Here is a 16723-nt window from a genome sequence, read left to right as displayed (position 1 = left end):
TAAAAACATAAAGGTACTTTATTTTAGTGACACAAATACTAAAATAATAAATAGGCAATACTCTCATAGGTGAGTAAATACACTATTATATACACCTTAGTTGTCAGGAATGAGCGTAGAAAGTAATGGAAAACAGTGCAACAATAATAGACAATAGCGACCCTAGGGGGAAACCAAACCATATACTGAAAACAAATGATGGACCCCCAACCAGGTAAGTGGAATCTGTAGACGGGAGCTGGAGGAACTCGGAACCCCAAAAGTGAAGTACCAGAGTGGCCCCCAGTGGCCAGGGGAGAAGAGGTAAGTACCTGTTTCTTTTTCTTCCCCCCAAACCCAGTAGTCAGGAGATCAAAAAGTCATGGATGCAGCCCCCACAGACCACTCACAGGCAGCAGGCACAGGAGTCGCAGTGAGGTCTACTCAGCACACCTGGAAAGGAGTCTAACATCGCTGGAGCAGCAGACAGGAGACCATGCATTGCAGGGAAGAGTGCTAGAGGCTGGGGCTATACGGAGCGGGAAGATCCCTCGGAAGAAGAGCCAACAAGCCTTGGTAGCTGTAAGAGTCCTGTCCAGCAAGGAGAGGCAAACACTCACCACCTCCAGAGCTGGACAGCTGGTAGAGGGGACCAAGGGGACCACTCAGGACCACCACCTCTGTTTTGTTTGATCCACACACAGTTGTAGGAGAGAGGACCTACGCAGCTAGTCATCATTGCAGTTAGTGCCTGCGGCTGCAGGGGAGTAACTCTTTCATTCCAAGGGAGATTTCTTCGTGCTTCTTAGTGCAGACTGAAGACTTTCTGCCCTCAGAGGATGCACAGCCAGGGAGATTTTGCAGTTGCTGGATGGAGCCAAAGAAACAATGTTGCAGAGCGAAGTAGTCACTGGAGCTGCAGATTGTAGGGTCCGTTGAGGTCCAGATGCTGTTCCAGTTGCCAGAAGTCGAAGTAAACATTGCAGAGGAGTCCTGCTGGAATCTTGCACGTTGAATCTGAGGGCCCACCCAAGAGAGAGACCCTAATAAACCCCCTGGAAGGGAGATTGGTCACCTAGCAAGGTGACCGCCTATCAGGAGGGGGCTGTGAGGTCAGCTGCCTGACCTGGCCACTCAGATGCTCAGAGGCCTCTGCCCACGTTGGATTCAAGATGCCAGAATCAAGTGGCCATCTGGAGGAGCTCTGGGCACCACCTTTGGAGTGGTGATGGACAGGGGAGTGGTAACTACTTTCCATTGTCCAGTTTTGACGCCAGAGCAGGGCCTGAAGGTCCCTGAACTGGTGCAGACTTGTTTATGCAAGCATACCAATGGCGTTGGGAGTCTACCCCTGCAAGCCATGTAACACCCATTTCCAAAGGGAGAGGGTGTTGCCTCCGTCCAAAGGAAATCTTTTGTTCTGCCTTCCTGGGCTTGAGCTGTTGAAGCAGCAGAAGGGGTAGAAACCAGTCTGTAGGATGTCAGCAGCGCGGGCTACCTGGGAAAACCTTGCAAACTGGTAGGAGCAAAGCTGGGTGTCCTCTAATGAGCCCCAGAGTGCATGGAATCATACAACCAATACGGACAACAGTATTGGGGTATGATTCAGACATATTTGGTACCAAACATGCCCATGTTTGGAGTAACCATTATGTAGCTGGACATGGGTAGTAAACTATGTCCAGTACACAGCTAAAATGGCTTCCCCGCACTCACGGAGTCCAGGAAAATTAAGCTGGAGTTCGTGGGGGCACCTCTGCTCATGCAGGGGTGCCCTCACATACAGGTCCTGGCACCCTGCACTCTGGGCTATAAGGGCCTGCAATAGGGGTGACTTACAGTGACCTTGTCACATAGACTCTCAGTGACCTTGTCACATAGACTCTCATTATTCTAATGAGACTACTGGATTTTGAGCAGCAACATCATCCACGGTGTGGGAGACTGAGTCTGACCCACGGTGGGTGACACCTGTCTCTCCAAATCCGGGCTTTGATCCAGCTAACTAGCAGTGCCTCATCTCTCCCGAAAGGTAGAGATGATTGGGCAGGCGAGCGCATGACATATCGTACTTCTCAGGGAAGTCGTGGTCACTCAGGTCACATCCGGTTCTCTCATTCACAATTCGGTCTCGTATATAAATGACAATAAGAGCAGTATAAGTTTTAAAGATTGGTTTGATAAAACAACTGCATTTTAGATAGCAAAGCGTGAGCTGCAATAACCAGAACGACACAACACAACATTATTAAAATGGTGACAATGAGAGAAAAGCATGAGAATAATGCTATCATATTGCCACTGGAATCGATGGACTATTTTCTGTCTAATCATATTTCGAGCACGGCATGTTAAGCTCTAATTCTGCCTTTCAGGTTCCCCCGGGAGGACATCAACCCTCATACCTTAGCAAAGACCTATAGTCTGCGTCAGCATCTGCAGCGAAGCATACAGTTGTGGTTCCCTGGCTGGAATCTTCCTCTTGACGTGTAATGGGGCTAGAAAGTGTTTTTTATAATTAACACAGCTGATGTTCTAAGAAAATGTCCCTACGTAAGGATGTGTATTTTCTACGAATGTTGGAGACTAAACTTCTACCACATTTACCAGCAATGTACCTGACTGTAGCCTTGACTGAAGCACAGAGTGATCAAGAATGTGTTGTTTGAGAACAAAGTGCTAGGCTAAGCAAAAACAGTTTGATAGAAGAAATTAAAACAAGGTTATTATAAAATTATGCGAAGCTGAATAAAATATATCTAGGTCAAGGTGCACAGCCGCCTAACATATTAAACTAACGTGCATGAAGCTATAACTAAAATGGCTCTCAACAACCGATAGTGAAAAGGGCACATGCACCCTTTCATGCAGGCTGCAAATGCAGGCCTGTAGACACACTTTGCATGGGCTCCCATGGGTTGCAAAATACATGCTGCTGCCCATGGAGGAAACCCCTGGTGCCCCATTGTCCTGGGTACCTAGGTACCATATACTAGGGACTTACATGGGGGCACCAGTATGCCAATTGTGGGGTAGAAAAAGGTAGGGACAACCATATCTAGAGGGAAAGAGCCCAGTCACTGGGGTCTTGGTTAGCAGGATCCCAGTGAACAGTCAAAACACACTGACGTCAGACAAAAAGTGTGTTGGGGGGGGGGGGCGGTAACAATGCCAAAAAGAGGGTACTTTCTTACAGTCATGACAATCAAAAATGTAAGCACTGAAAAGAATGAAATACTTTGCCAATTGAAACACTATTATGAAATGAAAAAATGTGCGAATTGAGGTGAGTGGGAGCTTTATTGTGAGTAAGGGGTTGTCTGACAAAACTTTCTAAGAAAAATAAATTCTGGTAGAAAGTGTTTTTATTCTTATTTTTATTTTTTGAGAAGGTAGCTGAAGCCGCTAATACCTTACCCAGTGGTAAAGCTGTAGCAAATGATTCATTACCTATATTTATACAAAGCTCAACGTAATATGATTGCACTCAATTATCACAATTTGATTCAGCATAGAATTTCAGTATTCCTGCAGTAAAATTGTATATAAACATAACTGATTGTGTTTTATTCTACATTAGGCATGCAGAGAACTGTTAGACTCTCACTTTGGGCATACAGTACTGATAATCATGTTTACTTTTGTCACTGTCAAAAGTGTACAAAACGTATGTTCTTACTGCAGTTCATAACAATCAGTGGGATGTGAATTGCTTTGCTTGCTACAGTCTGCATGGGAGCTATAGTGATCTACTCTAAGTGCTTTAAATTAATGATTTTCTTATAGTTGGAGCATCCGTGGATCCTGCCGGTGTCACCATGATGGATGCCATTAAAATCTACGGCAAGACTAAAGAGCAGTTTGGTTGGCCTGATGAACCCCTTGAGGATTTCTCATCTGCCTCAGTGAGCAATGTGTGCCCCCAAAATCTCAATCAAGGGAATCCAACCACAGAGACTGAGCCTGCACCCCCTGCTACTGCCAATGGACCAGTCCTGGAGAGGTGTGTTTATTGTTCAGGTTCTATTCAATGTTTGAGGGAGATCCCTGGGTTAAGAATGTTGATGAGTGCATCCATTAAGTGGGTAAGAATAGCTTTGAATTATTTGTGATTGAGAGGTATATAACTGGACACCCAAGATTTGCAGGTTCCGCAATTATTTCTTGCTCATTCATCACTTGCTAGCTGGGGGTTTATTCTACTGGAGAGTGAATTGCTGCACCTAATTTACTATACCAAACATGCTTTTGAACTATTCCTTGTCATAGAGCTGGGAATCATCCACTCCGATACTGTTGCCATATTAGTTGGGTGCATTTAATAACGTAGCCTTATTATCCTTTTGTTTGATTCATTTAATTATTTATTTATTTTTTCCTGCTTTAGTTGCTGAGATAGGCTGAAATTCAGACCTTTGAAGGTTATATTCATATTTTTGCTGCACATCATGTCCAAAGCAGCCCTCTTGAGCAGTTATGCATTTTTTGAAAAATAATGTTGAGAACTGGTTTCAGCAAAAAGTATTCTTTGGGGGACTTAGCAAATACCTTGAGAAATTATCTTTTGTGTAGATTGTGTGAGCAGTATTTTCACATGCTGCTTCTGCTCCTGTGGAACATCCTTGAGCTATTTGAATCCCTCTATAATTTGAATAATCTCAAATCCCAGTAAACCTGGCTGAGCAACAATAGATTAGAAAGCGCACTAATGCACAATAATACTCCCAATAATAATCCCAATTTTACGAGACTTCTCAAATAACTCTTAATGTAAAAAAAAAGTGATGCTTTTGTTTTAGTTAAACAGTACTAACTACTACTCCTACTTCTTATCACATTCCACTGACCAAAATGATCTTATTCCTCGAAGATAGAGACAAAGCTGAATAAGAGGCAGCATCTTATAGCATGGTATTGTTTAAATTGGCTTCTTCAGCTGATTGCTGGTTAGCTACTGCTAGCTCTCCAGCCTACTTGTAAGTAGCTCTCCTGTGTGCAACCCAGCCTACTAAAAACTAACCTTTTTCTTAGTTGAACTACGATATGTATTTAAGCCAAGATTGTATATTTGAGACAAAATTGTGCGTATCATCTGACCGATTTCTAGTGGCAGTTTCCTTACCTTAGAATTTCTCCCAGGTGTCAGACAAGTAGTACCCTTGCACGCTGTCAGGTGGCATCAGTCGACACTGCATTCGTTGTTGGCGTTGTGGTAGCTGTGATGATGTCGCGGTCGTACATAGCCGACACCTGGGTACGCTAACATCAGGTTTTCTTCATTCCGTTCCTCGCCCAGATGCGGAGAGAGCTGCCCACATAATTTTTTGACCAAATTCTTTTTTTTTGTTTTTTTTTTTTTTTTACTACTTTGGTGCGTTGAGGGATGTCTTGGAAGACCGGCTTCCAACCGTGAAATGCCTGACACACCCACACCTGGTGTGTTTGTGGGGCCTGGAGCGAGACCATGACCCGAAGTTATGCTCAGAGTGCCGGGCCATGAACCAGAAAGCTTTGAGAGATCAGCCCTTGAAGCTCATGGTGGCCCGTCTCTCGGTCTGTCTTGTGACAAGGGTCTCAGTCGTTCACGTCATCATCACTCCTCCTGTTTTAAATCTTCAGGACATTCAGGTCTCAAAAAGAAGTTGAAGAAAGCCAAAGGTTCTTCGACCAATGCGATGTGGGAAGAGCGTCAACGCTTGAGTCCTCCGTCCGCGGAGCCTACTTCTGGGTCTGCTCCGTACCACCCTGAGTTTCTGGGAGCCGAAGCCACCACTGCCCAGCTAAAAGAATTTTATGAGGCCAGGCTGCTTCATATTTGGGCAAACAGAACCCCCTGGCCTTGGGGTTTGAGGTCCCTTCGGATAGGGGCCCTTCAGGGTCTGCGCCAGCGGCTTCAGCCCCAGCCTTCGAGGGTCCCTCCGGATCCATTCTCCTATCCGTGCTGACGCCGGTCGTGGCAGCGTGACCTTACCTGGGGCCAGCTAAGACCTCTGCGCTCTCACAAAACACGTGTCCACCCAGTCCTCATTCCCAATGAATCGGCCCGGGGTGGTGAGGGGGTTGGGTGTCAATCAACACCACTTTTGACTGATGGGTCCTACTCACCCATGGTGGATCCTGACCCTTATTATTATGGGTATGAATATAGGGATGGATTGGAGCAGTCACTGGACCCTTTGGAATACCAGCTCGACAACCTTGACTTGGACTTGGCACAGGAATTGGGTAAGGCTTGTGGTCTGGATAAGTCTCCAAGTGCCCGCATGCTCACTCCTCCTACAATGGCAACAGTGGAGGGAGCATCTTACTGGTGGTCAGTAGGGTGGCTGAGGTCCTTGGTCTATGCTTCCCTCTGTAATAGTCAGGGCTAACTTCCTGACAGAAGGCATCAGCCTGGGTCTTCCACTTCGGAGCCTCTCCTTCCATTTAATGAAGCAGTCACCAATGTCATTCTGGGTACTTGGTCCAGACCCAGCACAGGGGCTCCTGTGAATAGGACAGTTGCCCCCTGCCATGGGCCCGCCCCAAGCGACCCTAAATTCCTGTCCCAACACCCCAAGCCTGAGAGCCTTGTGATGCAGGCTTCTGCTTCATCCACTTCCCTAGAGGGGTTCAAAAAGACTGGACCAACTTGATAAGATATTTTCTTCCTCCATTCTGGCATTAAGGTCAGTTTACACTACGTGCCTTTTCGGCTGATACTCCCATTCATCATGGGATACAGTCATGCAGGTGTTGCTGCAGGTCCCGGAGGAGGTCCAGACCATCCTCTCCCAAGCTGTTGCTGATGGGAGGGATGTAGCTAAGTTCACTATTCATTGTGGACTGGACATGTCAATGGTAGCCTTGAGGCGGCACACCTGATTGTGGACATCTTGTTTTTCAGGGGATGTCCAACAGACTCTTATGGACATTTCCTTCAATGGCACCCGTCCCCTCGCAGACAAAGCGCTCAAGTGGTTCAAGGTGTCCAGGCTACAGCTTGGTTCCTTGGCCTCGCGACTACCCCTCGCCCAACAGTCTGCTTTTTGCCCCTTTCATGGTCACAGAATGGGCTCCCTGGTGCGTCTTCTACCTGCCAGCCACCGAGCTGTGCATGCTGTTCAGTCACTCAGTAGCCGGGGATGTGGAACCCCACGGGCTCATAGGACAGGAAACCAGAAGTCACAATGTAACAGGTGGATTTTGCAAATAGTCCAAAGAGGCAACTCCCTCCCCCTTGAGACTGTCACTCCGGCTATGCCTCCATCTTACACCTGCTTACTGGAGGATCATTTGGCACTTCTCCATGAGGAAGTCATGGCTCTCTCTGCCCAGGAAGCCATAGAGAGGTTCCATGCGCCAGAAGTAGGTCATGGTTGTTATTCCCGCTTCTTTCTGGTGCCAAAGAAGGACAAGGGCTTACGTCCTATCCTAGACCTTCGGGATCCCAATTACTTCCTCAAGAAGAAGAAATTCAAAATGCTCACCCTGGCTCAGGTCCTGTCTTCCTTGGACCCAGGAGACTGGATGGTAGCGTTGGACTTGCAGGATGCTTACTTCCATATAACAGTCTTGCCTGCCCACAGGCACTACTTGCGATACGTGGTAAGTCACAAGCACTTTCAATTTACAGTTCTCCCCCTTCAGCCTTACCTTCGCCCCTAGGATGTTCACGAAAGTGATGGCGGTGGTTGCAGCTCATCTGCGCAAGTCGGTGGTTTGTCTTCCCCTACCTCAACGACTGGCTGTTGAAAGCGGACACGCCCCAGAAATTCATCTCCCACCTTCAGACTATGGCGAACCTTCTGCACTCGCTGAGGTTCACTATAAGCATGCCAAAGTCACACCTGTCTCCTTCTCAGATGTTCCATTTTATCGGAGTGGTTCTGGGCACAGTGCAATTCCTGTCCTATCCTCCTGAAGAGTCCGCGATATTCAGGCTATGATTCCCATGTTTCAGCCTTGATCCTGGATTTCGGTGAGAATGACTTTGAGGCTGCTGGGCCTCATGGCTTCCTGCAGGCAACCCAAGTCAGATGGCACATGCGGGCTCTGCAGTGGGACCTGAAGTTCCAGTGGGCGCAGCATCAGGGTAATCTCTCCAACTTGTTCCATATCTCGGAGGGAACCTCGAAAGACTTGCAGTGGTGGCTTTTGAATCGCAATTGGGTCAGTGGCAAATCCCCCTCCCTTCCCCAACTGGATCTTACAGTAGTGACAGATGGTTCAGTCCTAAGATGGGGTGGCCACATGGGAGAGGCGGAGATCAGAGGTCTCTGATGGAGCCTGGACTCCACATCAATATCTTGGAGCCCTGGGCGATCAGGCTTGCATTGAAAGCATTTCTACCCTTTTTGAAAGGGAAAGTGGTGCAGGTGTTAAAGGACAGCACTACCGCCATGTGGTACTGCAACACGCAGGGTGGTGTGGTGGACTCCTTGTCAAGAGGCCCTGCATCTCTGGATGTGGTTGGAACATGGGGGTATAATCCTGGTGGTTCATTATCCGGTAGGATCTCTGAACGCCAGAGCAGACTAACTCAGCCGTCGATGCATAGTCTATCATGAATGGTGTCTCCATCTAGAGGTGGCGCAAGGCCTCTTTCAGCAGTGGGGAGAGCCTTGGTTAGATCTGTTCGCCTCCGAAGAGAACACACAGTCATCTGTTTGGCGTGTTGGGGTTTCCAGGGGGGCTCTTGTCTATAACACTTTTCGTTTTGAGTGGTATTCAGGCCTCGTTTACGCCTTCCTGCCAATACCACTTCTGTCCAGAGTTCTGATAAAATCAAGAGCAACCAGGCCCAAGTAATCATTTGTGGCTCTGGACTTGCCATGAAGTGTATGGTATCCAGAGCTACTGAGCATGGCTTTGGATCCTCAGATCAGACTGCCCCTTCGGAAGGATCTTCTGTCGCAGCAGCAGGGGACGGTTCTCCACCCGAACCTGTCCAGTCTTCGCATTCTTGCATGGAGATTGAGCCACGGCAGTTCACAGCTTTTGACCTTCCGCACAAAGTCGGTGATGTTATCTTGGCAGCCAGGTACTCGTCCCCCAAAACAGTATATGCCTGTTGTTGGCATAAATTTGTGGCATGGTGTACCACCAAGTCTGTTGATCCACTTTCTGTACCTCTCTGCGATTCTCTTGTTTATCCTTTCTTTGGCCCAGCAGGGCTCTGCTTTCGGCAGCCTTTAAGGTTGCTTCTCTTCCATCTCAGCCTTTCTCGGATTGCCAGACCAAACTTCCTTATTTAAGTCACCCATTGTTGGAAGGTTCCTTAAGGGTTTCACCCATTTGTTTCCTCTGACCTTGTTCATTATGCCTTAGTGGGACTTGACCCTGGTCCTAACTTACCTTGTGTATGCTCCTTTTGAGCCGATGCACAGTTGTCCCTTGCAGCAATTAACAATCAAGATTGCTTTTCTTATTGCTGTCACCTCTGCTTGCAGGGTGAGTGAGCTTCAAGCTCTTTCTTCCAAGCCACCGTTTTTGTCTGTCCACCCTGACAAAGTGGTGCTTTGTACAAGGGCCTCTTTCCTTCCTTCCTTCCTAAGGTTTACGCCTTTTCACGTAGGCCAATCCATCACTTTGCCTACTTTTTACACACTCCCACATCCCTCTCATGAAGAGGAGAGACTCCACCGTCTGGATCCAAAAAGAGCATTGGCGTTCTACCTCAATTGTACTAAAGACTTCTGGGTGGACGATCAACTCTTTGTTGGATTTGTGGGTGCAGAGAAATGGAAGGTACTGCAGAATTATACCATCTCACGATAGGTACTGCTCTGCATCAAAATGTGCTACACTTCGGCCAAGAAGCAACCCTCTGAGGGCTTGCGTGCTCAATCCACCAGATCAACTGCTGCTACCACAGCGTTAGCACGCGGAGTTCATGTCCTTGACATCTGCCAGGAAGTAACGTGGGCATCCCTGCACACGTTCACAAGACAATACTGCCTGTACAGTCAGGTCCGCAGAGACGGCTACTTTGGTTGTTTAGTCCTACAGGACTTTTTAGTATGATCTTGGTTCGCAGCCCACCACCGAGGATGGTATTGCTTGGGTATCTATTCTAAGATAAGGAATCTGCAACTAGAAGTCTCTGTCAGATGAGCAAGTTACTTACCTTCGGTAATGATTTATCTAATAGAGACATATTGTAGTTGCAGATTTCGCACCGACCCACCCATCCTCCCCTCACTGTAAACTGATTTCTAGGGATAGGAGCTTCTCTTTCAGGCCCTTAGCTCTCACGCACAATTTCAGTGTTCTTCTTGGCTCCGCGCTACTGGCATAAAAAAGTCTTGAAAAGAAACTGAAGTCAGCGCAACGGGGTGGGGCCTATTTCTGACCACAACATCATCACAGCAACCACGACGCCAACTGCAGATGCAGAATCTACCAATGCCACCTGACGGCATGCAAGGGTACTACTCGAAGAAAAAAATCTTCAGATCCAGTCGGACACCTGGGGGAAATTCTAGGGTAAGGAATCTGTAACTAGAATATGTCTCTATGTTTATATTGTTGCAGAGGATAAGTAATTATATTTTCAGAACTCATGAGCTGATGTTTGAAGAAAAATGGCTTAATTTCTAAAATGTATTTCAAGCTGATTTCTGAGTGATAAAGCATGTGGAGAGACTCATTACTCTTAACATGAATTTTGTGCCGGGACATTGCAGCGGTGTCTGTTTTGTATTACCCATGTAGAGGCATTCCCAGTTGATAAAGGCTTTTTGACATTACTGCTGTCAACTCTGGTGCCAAGAAGTGATCACTGCATATAATGTTATCTATGGTGGCACTAATGTAATCTTACATGATTTGATCACTGCAACACTAATATCCGTTGATCACAATGATTTTTATTGAACGCAAATAGCTCTTACTACACAAAAGATTAGAAACCTCTGCTCTAAAACCTCTCCCACTCTGTACAGGCCTTGTTGAGTGCTTACGCTGACTAGTGTAGAATTATCAACCTTGTGGTTCATAAATCTTCACCTGGCACTACATGGTGAAACCTTTGTTGCCTAAGGAGCTTGTTGTATTGAGCCCTCAGGTGCTACATCATGATTCTGAGTTGTAAGGTATTCAGCCACTAAGCCAAACGTGTCTATACATTTGGTGAAACCCTTGAAATACACTAAAAGAGGCCTGTTACTGAACAGTGCTTGTCCAGGTGTTATTTGTCCTCTGGATTGGTTGTCCAAACAGTAGTGACCTCTGAAAGTGTGTGGTGTCTACAACATAACCATGTGGTTGTCATTCCTTGCAGTCATTCTCCATTGTAATCTCTAGTTAGTGTTAGGCTTCTTGTGGTATAGCACAACTAGATTTACCTGGTTATGACTTGCTTGGTTAGACATTGTCCCTTTTACCCTTGCTTAAAACCACAAATAACTCTTCTCTTGAAATTCTTGAGTTTTATAGTATTGGTATCTTATATAGATTGTCAAGTGAAATACCATTCACCATTTTGATGCAAAATGAGAAAAAAAAAATGCATTTTGTGCTGTCAAATCTGCAGATGTTACCTAGAGCGCAGGACATAGCATTTAGCCACCTCATTGTCTGAAATTGCAAGAACAACATACCAGGTCTACTCTGTTATATATTCCCATTAGTATTACTTGTTAAATGTGCAGTGTGTTCCCGATTTGGTAACTGGGAATAATTCAAAAGCATGTACGTCTGTACAAATTGCCAGCATTGGTGAAGTAAAACTACAGGTAAGTAACTTTTTCTTTCAGATAAAATGGTGGGTTTACACATGTGGCCGAAGTTGTTTATGTGCAGGTAAAAGACAGGCATATGTCATGCAGCAAGCCATCCAGGGCGGAAATCAGAGTAATCCGTTTTCATGCCAGGAGCTATCTAGTTTTTGAGCAAGGACTAAATACCTTGTACAGGAAACATGGCAAGTGAGCACAGGACCTGTCAAACTATGCACCTTTGCAGCCATCTCTTTGTAGGACAGGTTGTCTGGTTATAAATGTAGATTGTTGGGTATAAGCCATGGGTTATCAGGTTTCCTAAGGGTTGTACAGAAGTGGTGGTATTGTATTAACTCCACTGATTTTGCTCATGCTGCGTATTTGGCCCTGCTTTGAATATATGCCCATAAAATGCTACATGACTTTCCACTCTCACTCACATTTTGCTTAGATTGTGTTTCAAGTGATTTTCTGTCAGCTTTACATGTTTTTTCCTTTTTCTTTGCTCCCCAAAAGTTCTGAATCTGAGCCCCTAACAAGCCTGGACCGGTTAGTATAAGCCTCCTTTTCTTTGCACGAATGCCTGTGTGTGTCCAAAATGAATTAGATGATGTGCAATTCCTACATTGTTTGCTGCATTCCAAATTTTTGCATGGCAGACACAGCACAGGACATGAGATATTTTGGAGTGGGGTGAAGGAGTTAGTCCAGTATATTGGTCTGAGAGGTTTAGGCTAAAGGGACAGGTTGTTGAAGAGCTCAGCACGTATATGCTAGGTTAAGAAATAGCACGAGACAAAAAAAAAACAAATGGAACATGGCATAAGACTAAGATATGTTGTGGATTTTATTTTCATCTTTAGTTTATATTTACTATCTGATAAGAGATTTCTAGTTGCAGATTCCTTACCTTAGAATTTCCCCCAGGCGTCTGTCCAGATCCTGAAATCTGCAACTAGAATATGTCTCTACCAGCTAATACTTTACCGAAGGTAAGTAACTTGTTCTTTAATTTATATGATTGCTACTAATGGATATTTTAAAAAGGCTCAGTTCTCAGGCTGTACTCGGAGAAACCTTTTTCATTCTTTCACAGTACTGGGAAGCTCCCCATACGTCCCAGGATCTGAATACACCCCAACAAGTGGCACATTACGTTATTCCTTTGTTCACATTAAAGGTGTCAGAGCTTTGGACTATAACTAATAACAATAAGAACTTATTTTATATACTGCTTACTATAGCACTTTTATTGTTCTTACTGTTAAGCAGAGCCCTGCCAGCAGATTCAATCTCACTCATCTGATTTCTAATTGGTCTGTTCTTTTCTCTGGGAGTGGCCATGAGGCTTTTATTTTTTCAACACATTGGCGACTGCACAGGAGTTATGTCAAAATTACTTTTACAACAGCTGCATGTGATACTCAAGCCAGAAATGGTGCACCTCCCGGTGGATGACTGCAGAGGTCAGGCTCTCAAAGGAAAAAAAAAGGAGTTGTTATCCCATATAATAGCCCTACGTTTTCCCTTGGATATGGACAGTTTAAAAAAACAGCCAACATGTCTAACAGTCTCTTTCGCGTAAGGAGGAGTAGAAAAGAAGTGCTTGAGATCCGAATGGTTGGAAAATCTCCATGCCTAGACACTAGTGAAAAGAAAAAAACAGACGCCTCCTTCAGACCTGGATGCAGCAGTGGAGCTGGGATCAAATATGGTTTGTTACTCAATCCCCGAAGTGTCTGTTAGTGGTGTTAAAGGAGAGAGAGAATTGATGTTGCATTACTGGCTTGGTTGGTGTGAACTCATCTGCTTAATTTTTTGTCTCAAGTTGAAATACAGAGCCTTAAGATGCATCTGATGCAACAAGTACAATTTCAACTCCCACTGTGCCTGATCTGCTCTGTGCCTTCTCTAGGACCTGACAAAGTAATGTTGATGAGACATTGCTTTATTTAAGGAAGAACCACATGAGAATGGAACTTTGAATGGGAGGGTGTCCGAGTCATTCATTAACCAAAATAAATCAGATGAGCTTCATATGGAGCTTGGTGTTGGAGATGGGAATATATTCTAAGCTGATAGCAGAGGGACGTTTATGAAAGATAAGGATTAAAGTATTACTGCAAAAGCTGTTCATGCATAACCAGATGAAAGAGGTTTAGACTGTGCTCTCCCATTCAAAGACTAACCTTAAGAAGCTAGCAGGTTTTTTGGTCTTCAGATGATTATTCTTCACACATAACCTTTGTTGAAGAGTACATCCATTAATTTAGGATAAAAGGCAATAGTGAAGCCATTGACATGTTAGATAAGGTTAGAGAGGTTCTGCGTGTCCCTTTCCACACTTCATTGAGACATTTGTGTATCTGGTAGACATTCCAAAGATAATGGCTTCTGTTTCCTGCAAGCAACTGATCAATATTGCAACAGTAGCGGCCATTACCAGTGTTAGACCAACCGTGAGCAGATTTCTAGATGTTCTGTGTGTCCGATACCAGAGAGAAAACTAATATTTCTAGTTTCACTTAAAGGGATTATAAAAGACGTGATTCAGTATCAGAGAAAATTATTGCTTCTTATTTTTTGTCTTGGGTTCACTTATGCCCAAGGCAATCTGGTGATGTAACAGTTTGCCCTAACCATTGTTGGAGGTCACAGGACAAACGGGTTACTGGACCACAAACCTGGAGTTTTTTTCACTGCTGTTCTGGATCCTGGCCTTCTATGGCAGTGCAAACTATGTACCAAGTACACCCTTTACGCACTTGACTTGGAGTAAGGAAGGCAAGCAGTTCAATGCATCTCAGGGACAGTAATATGTCAATAGAGATTCAGAACTCAGTCTAACAGACACAATACGTATTGTCCATCCCAGAGCTTTTTGTAAGAAGAGAAGTACTTTAATCACACCAAGGCATAATAGTACATATAGGAAATGGTAATCAGCTACTTGGTCCTAAGACCGTTGCTGTGGGGACTCTAAAAACTGAAAATGTTCAGTTGTAAATCTGGCACAAGTGCAAGCTCGTTGTATTATGGTTTAAGCATCTTCCCTGGTTGGTGACCCACTGGAATTTTGGCAGAGGGGAGCACAGTCTATTTCAAATTTGTTCAGCTCAAGTTACCTGTTAGATCAGGGGATTGGAATGCACATTCATGCAGCAGTCCAAGTAGAGCACTAATGAGCATGCCTGCTCATATATATCTCAAAAGAGCATGCTAGTGGTCCCATAGTCTCAGATTATCTACATTTGTGCTTGAGTGTGGTAGCTTCAGCAACAGCCCAAGATCTGACTTCTTGCAGACTACAGGTATTTTGAGATTGCACTGGCTGACACATAGGTGTTTTATGGAAACGCGCAGGGAGACAAGATACCTTCTCCAGACTTTGGGGACCAGATAAACCCCTCCAGATCAGTCTGCTTCTTCTGGTCTGCCTCACACTTTGGGTGCAGCAGCCTGGCTTCTCCACATAGGGCATCCTTTTTTGCATGGTTAGGTGCTCTTAGATAGACATACAGCTCTTCATCAAGATGTGTAGAATTCAGGTGATGTACCATCACCATTTGGAGATTGGCTATCAAGTATGGCATCCCAGGAACTCAGCAGTCCTTTAAGTACTCTGTTTCCTCCTGTGGTCTATGCAGAACTTTGAACTGGTGCATAGTTTGAGTTCCACTTTTGTTAATGTAATCCAGCTGTTCCTTCTTAGTGTTAACTTTTTCATCTGCTCAGCAGCCGCTTTCACTGTACCATTTGCTGGCACTCACACCAGGTAGTAACAAGGCTGGCTTCAACTGAAGCACCCAAACATAACAGGGAAGTGTGAGAAGTACACATCTGGCTAATAGCAGGGTTCTGGGGTAGCACTTATGAGGTAGACAAATGTGGAAGGTTCCATCTCTTTTGCAAGTAATCTGCCCATTTACTGCCCCTCCCCTCACTCCCTCACTATCATCCCAAATGTAGATGCTCAGGAAAAAGTACTTATCAAACCCTTGCTAACTGTACACAGTTGAATAACAAAGGGAGCTCTGTCTCCATCCTCCCACACTTCATCCTCTGAGGCTACTCCACTATCTCCGGAATGCAAGCAGTACACTTCAGCTGTCTGGTGAAGTTGTAACTCAGCATCCATATTGTGCTATTTTTTTTTTTTTAGCAGCAGTATCCATAGTGCATCCTGCTAGCCTCTGCAGCCACACAATGACAAATATCCAGTCCTGCTTCTAGTCACAAGCCACAGGCACATGACATGCACACAGAGCTGTCAGTGCAGATGGGCATTACAATCAAGCACAACTTTCCACATGTGGGGCCTGTAAACATCACACTTATCCTCAAGGAGAAAAAAAGACTGGTCAGTACCAACAGTCAAAAAGCTGGTATGCTGCCCATCACCACTTATATGACCCAGGATATGAACAGGTTTCCCATGTCAACAAGTCTACATGCATTCATGCTTCTCTCCACACTGCAGAGCCAGGTTTTGGGTCTCAAAGCCATGAGGAACTGTGCAGTTCTTGGTGCGTACCCAATATTGCAGTGTGTGCTGGGATGAACAAAAATCCCGATACCATATAACATACTGCTGTGATCACCCGTGGCAGGGGTGTAACCTGTAAGACCATACATATGACAATTCCATCCCAAAACTATTCCTTCTGCAAACTAATGGGCAATGCAATAGAACTTGAGCTACATGACATTACCAACGTTTTGAGATAAATAGTGATGAATTGTAATGGAGAATCTGGTTACATTCAAACGTGTGGTTCTCTCTTAGCAGAAGCTATCATGATGTTTCATATTTTCACACAACTGCTTGTGGTGGCTTGTTTCGAGGCATGACGCATCGTGGTATGACCTCTGCCTTCAGCTGAATCCTGAGGACATCAAAGAGCGCAAAGACAAAACATTTTATCACCCACAAGAAGGATAACCACAGGAGTCCCCAAAGGAGAAGAACCAGATCTCGATGTAACCAACAAAGGACTCCTCTTTTCCAAAAATGTCAAACTCTAGTTAAAAGTTAACTCATG

The 16723-nt window shown here is 45.1% G+C and overlaps 1 protein-coding gene across 17 annotated transcripts in view; it reads left to right on the top strand.

Moving 5' to 3' along the window:
* UBR4 (ubiquitin protein ligase E3 component n-recognin 4) overlaps nt 1-16723 on the top strand; it is a 1862787-nt gene that overhangs the window by 1009984 nt on the left and 836080 nt on the right. For 13 of the 17 annotated variants that reach the window (XM_069240131.1, XM_069240132.1, XM_069240138.1 and 10 more), the window contains exons 49-50: nt 3766-3982; nt 12198-12230. In XM_069240131.1, coding sequence (XP_069096232.1) covers nt 3766-3982; nt 12198-12230 — 250 coding nt within the window. The remainder of the gene's footprint in view (nt 1-3765; nt 3983-12197; nt 12231-16723) is intronic. The other 4 variants (XM_069240143.1, XM_069240141.1, XM_069240142.1 and 1 more) reach the window with 1 other exon arrangement.

The sequence above is a fragment of the Pleurodeles waltl genome, chromosome 6 (assembly GCF_031143425.1).
Source record: "Pleurodeles waltl isolate 20211129_DDA chromosome 6, aPleWal1.hap1.20221129, whole genome shotgun sequence".
Classification (NCBI taxonomy): Eukaryota; Metazoa; Chordata; class Amphibia; order Caudata; family Salamandridae; genus Pleurodeles; species Pleurodeles waltl.
The sequence above is the reverse complement of the archived record's forward strand: the minus strand, read 5'-3'. Positions and strand labels throughout refer to the sequence as shown.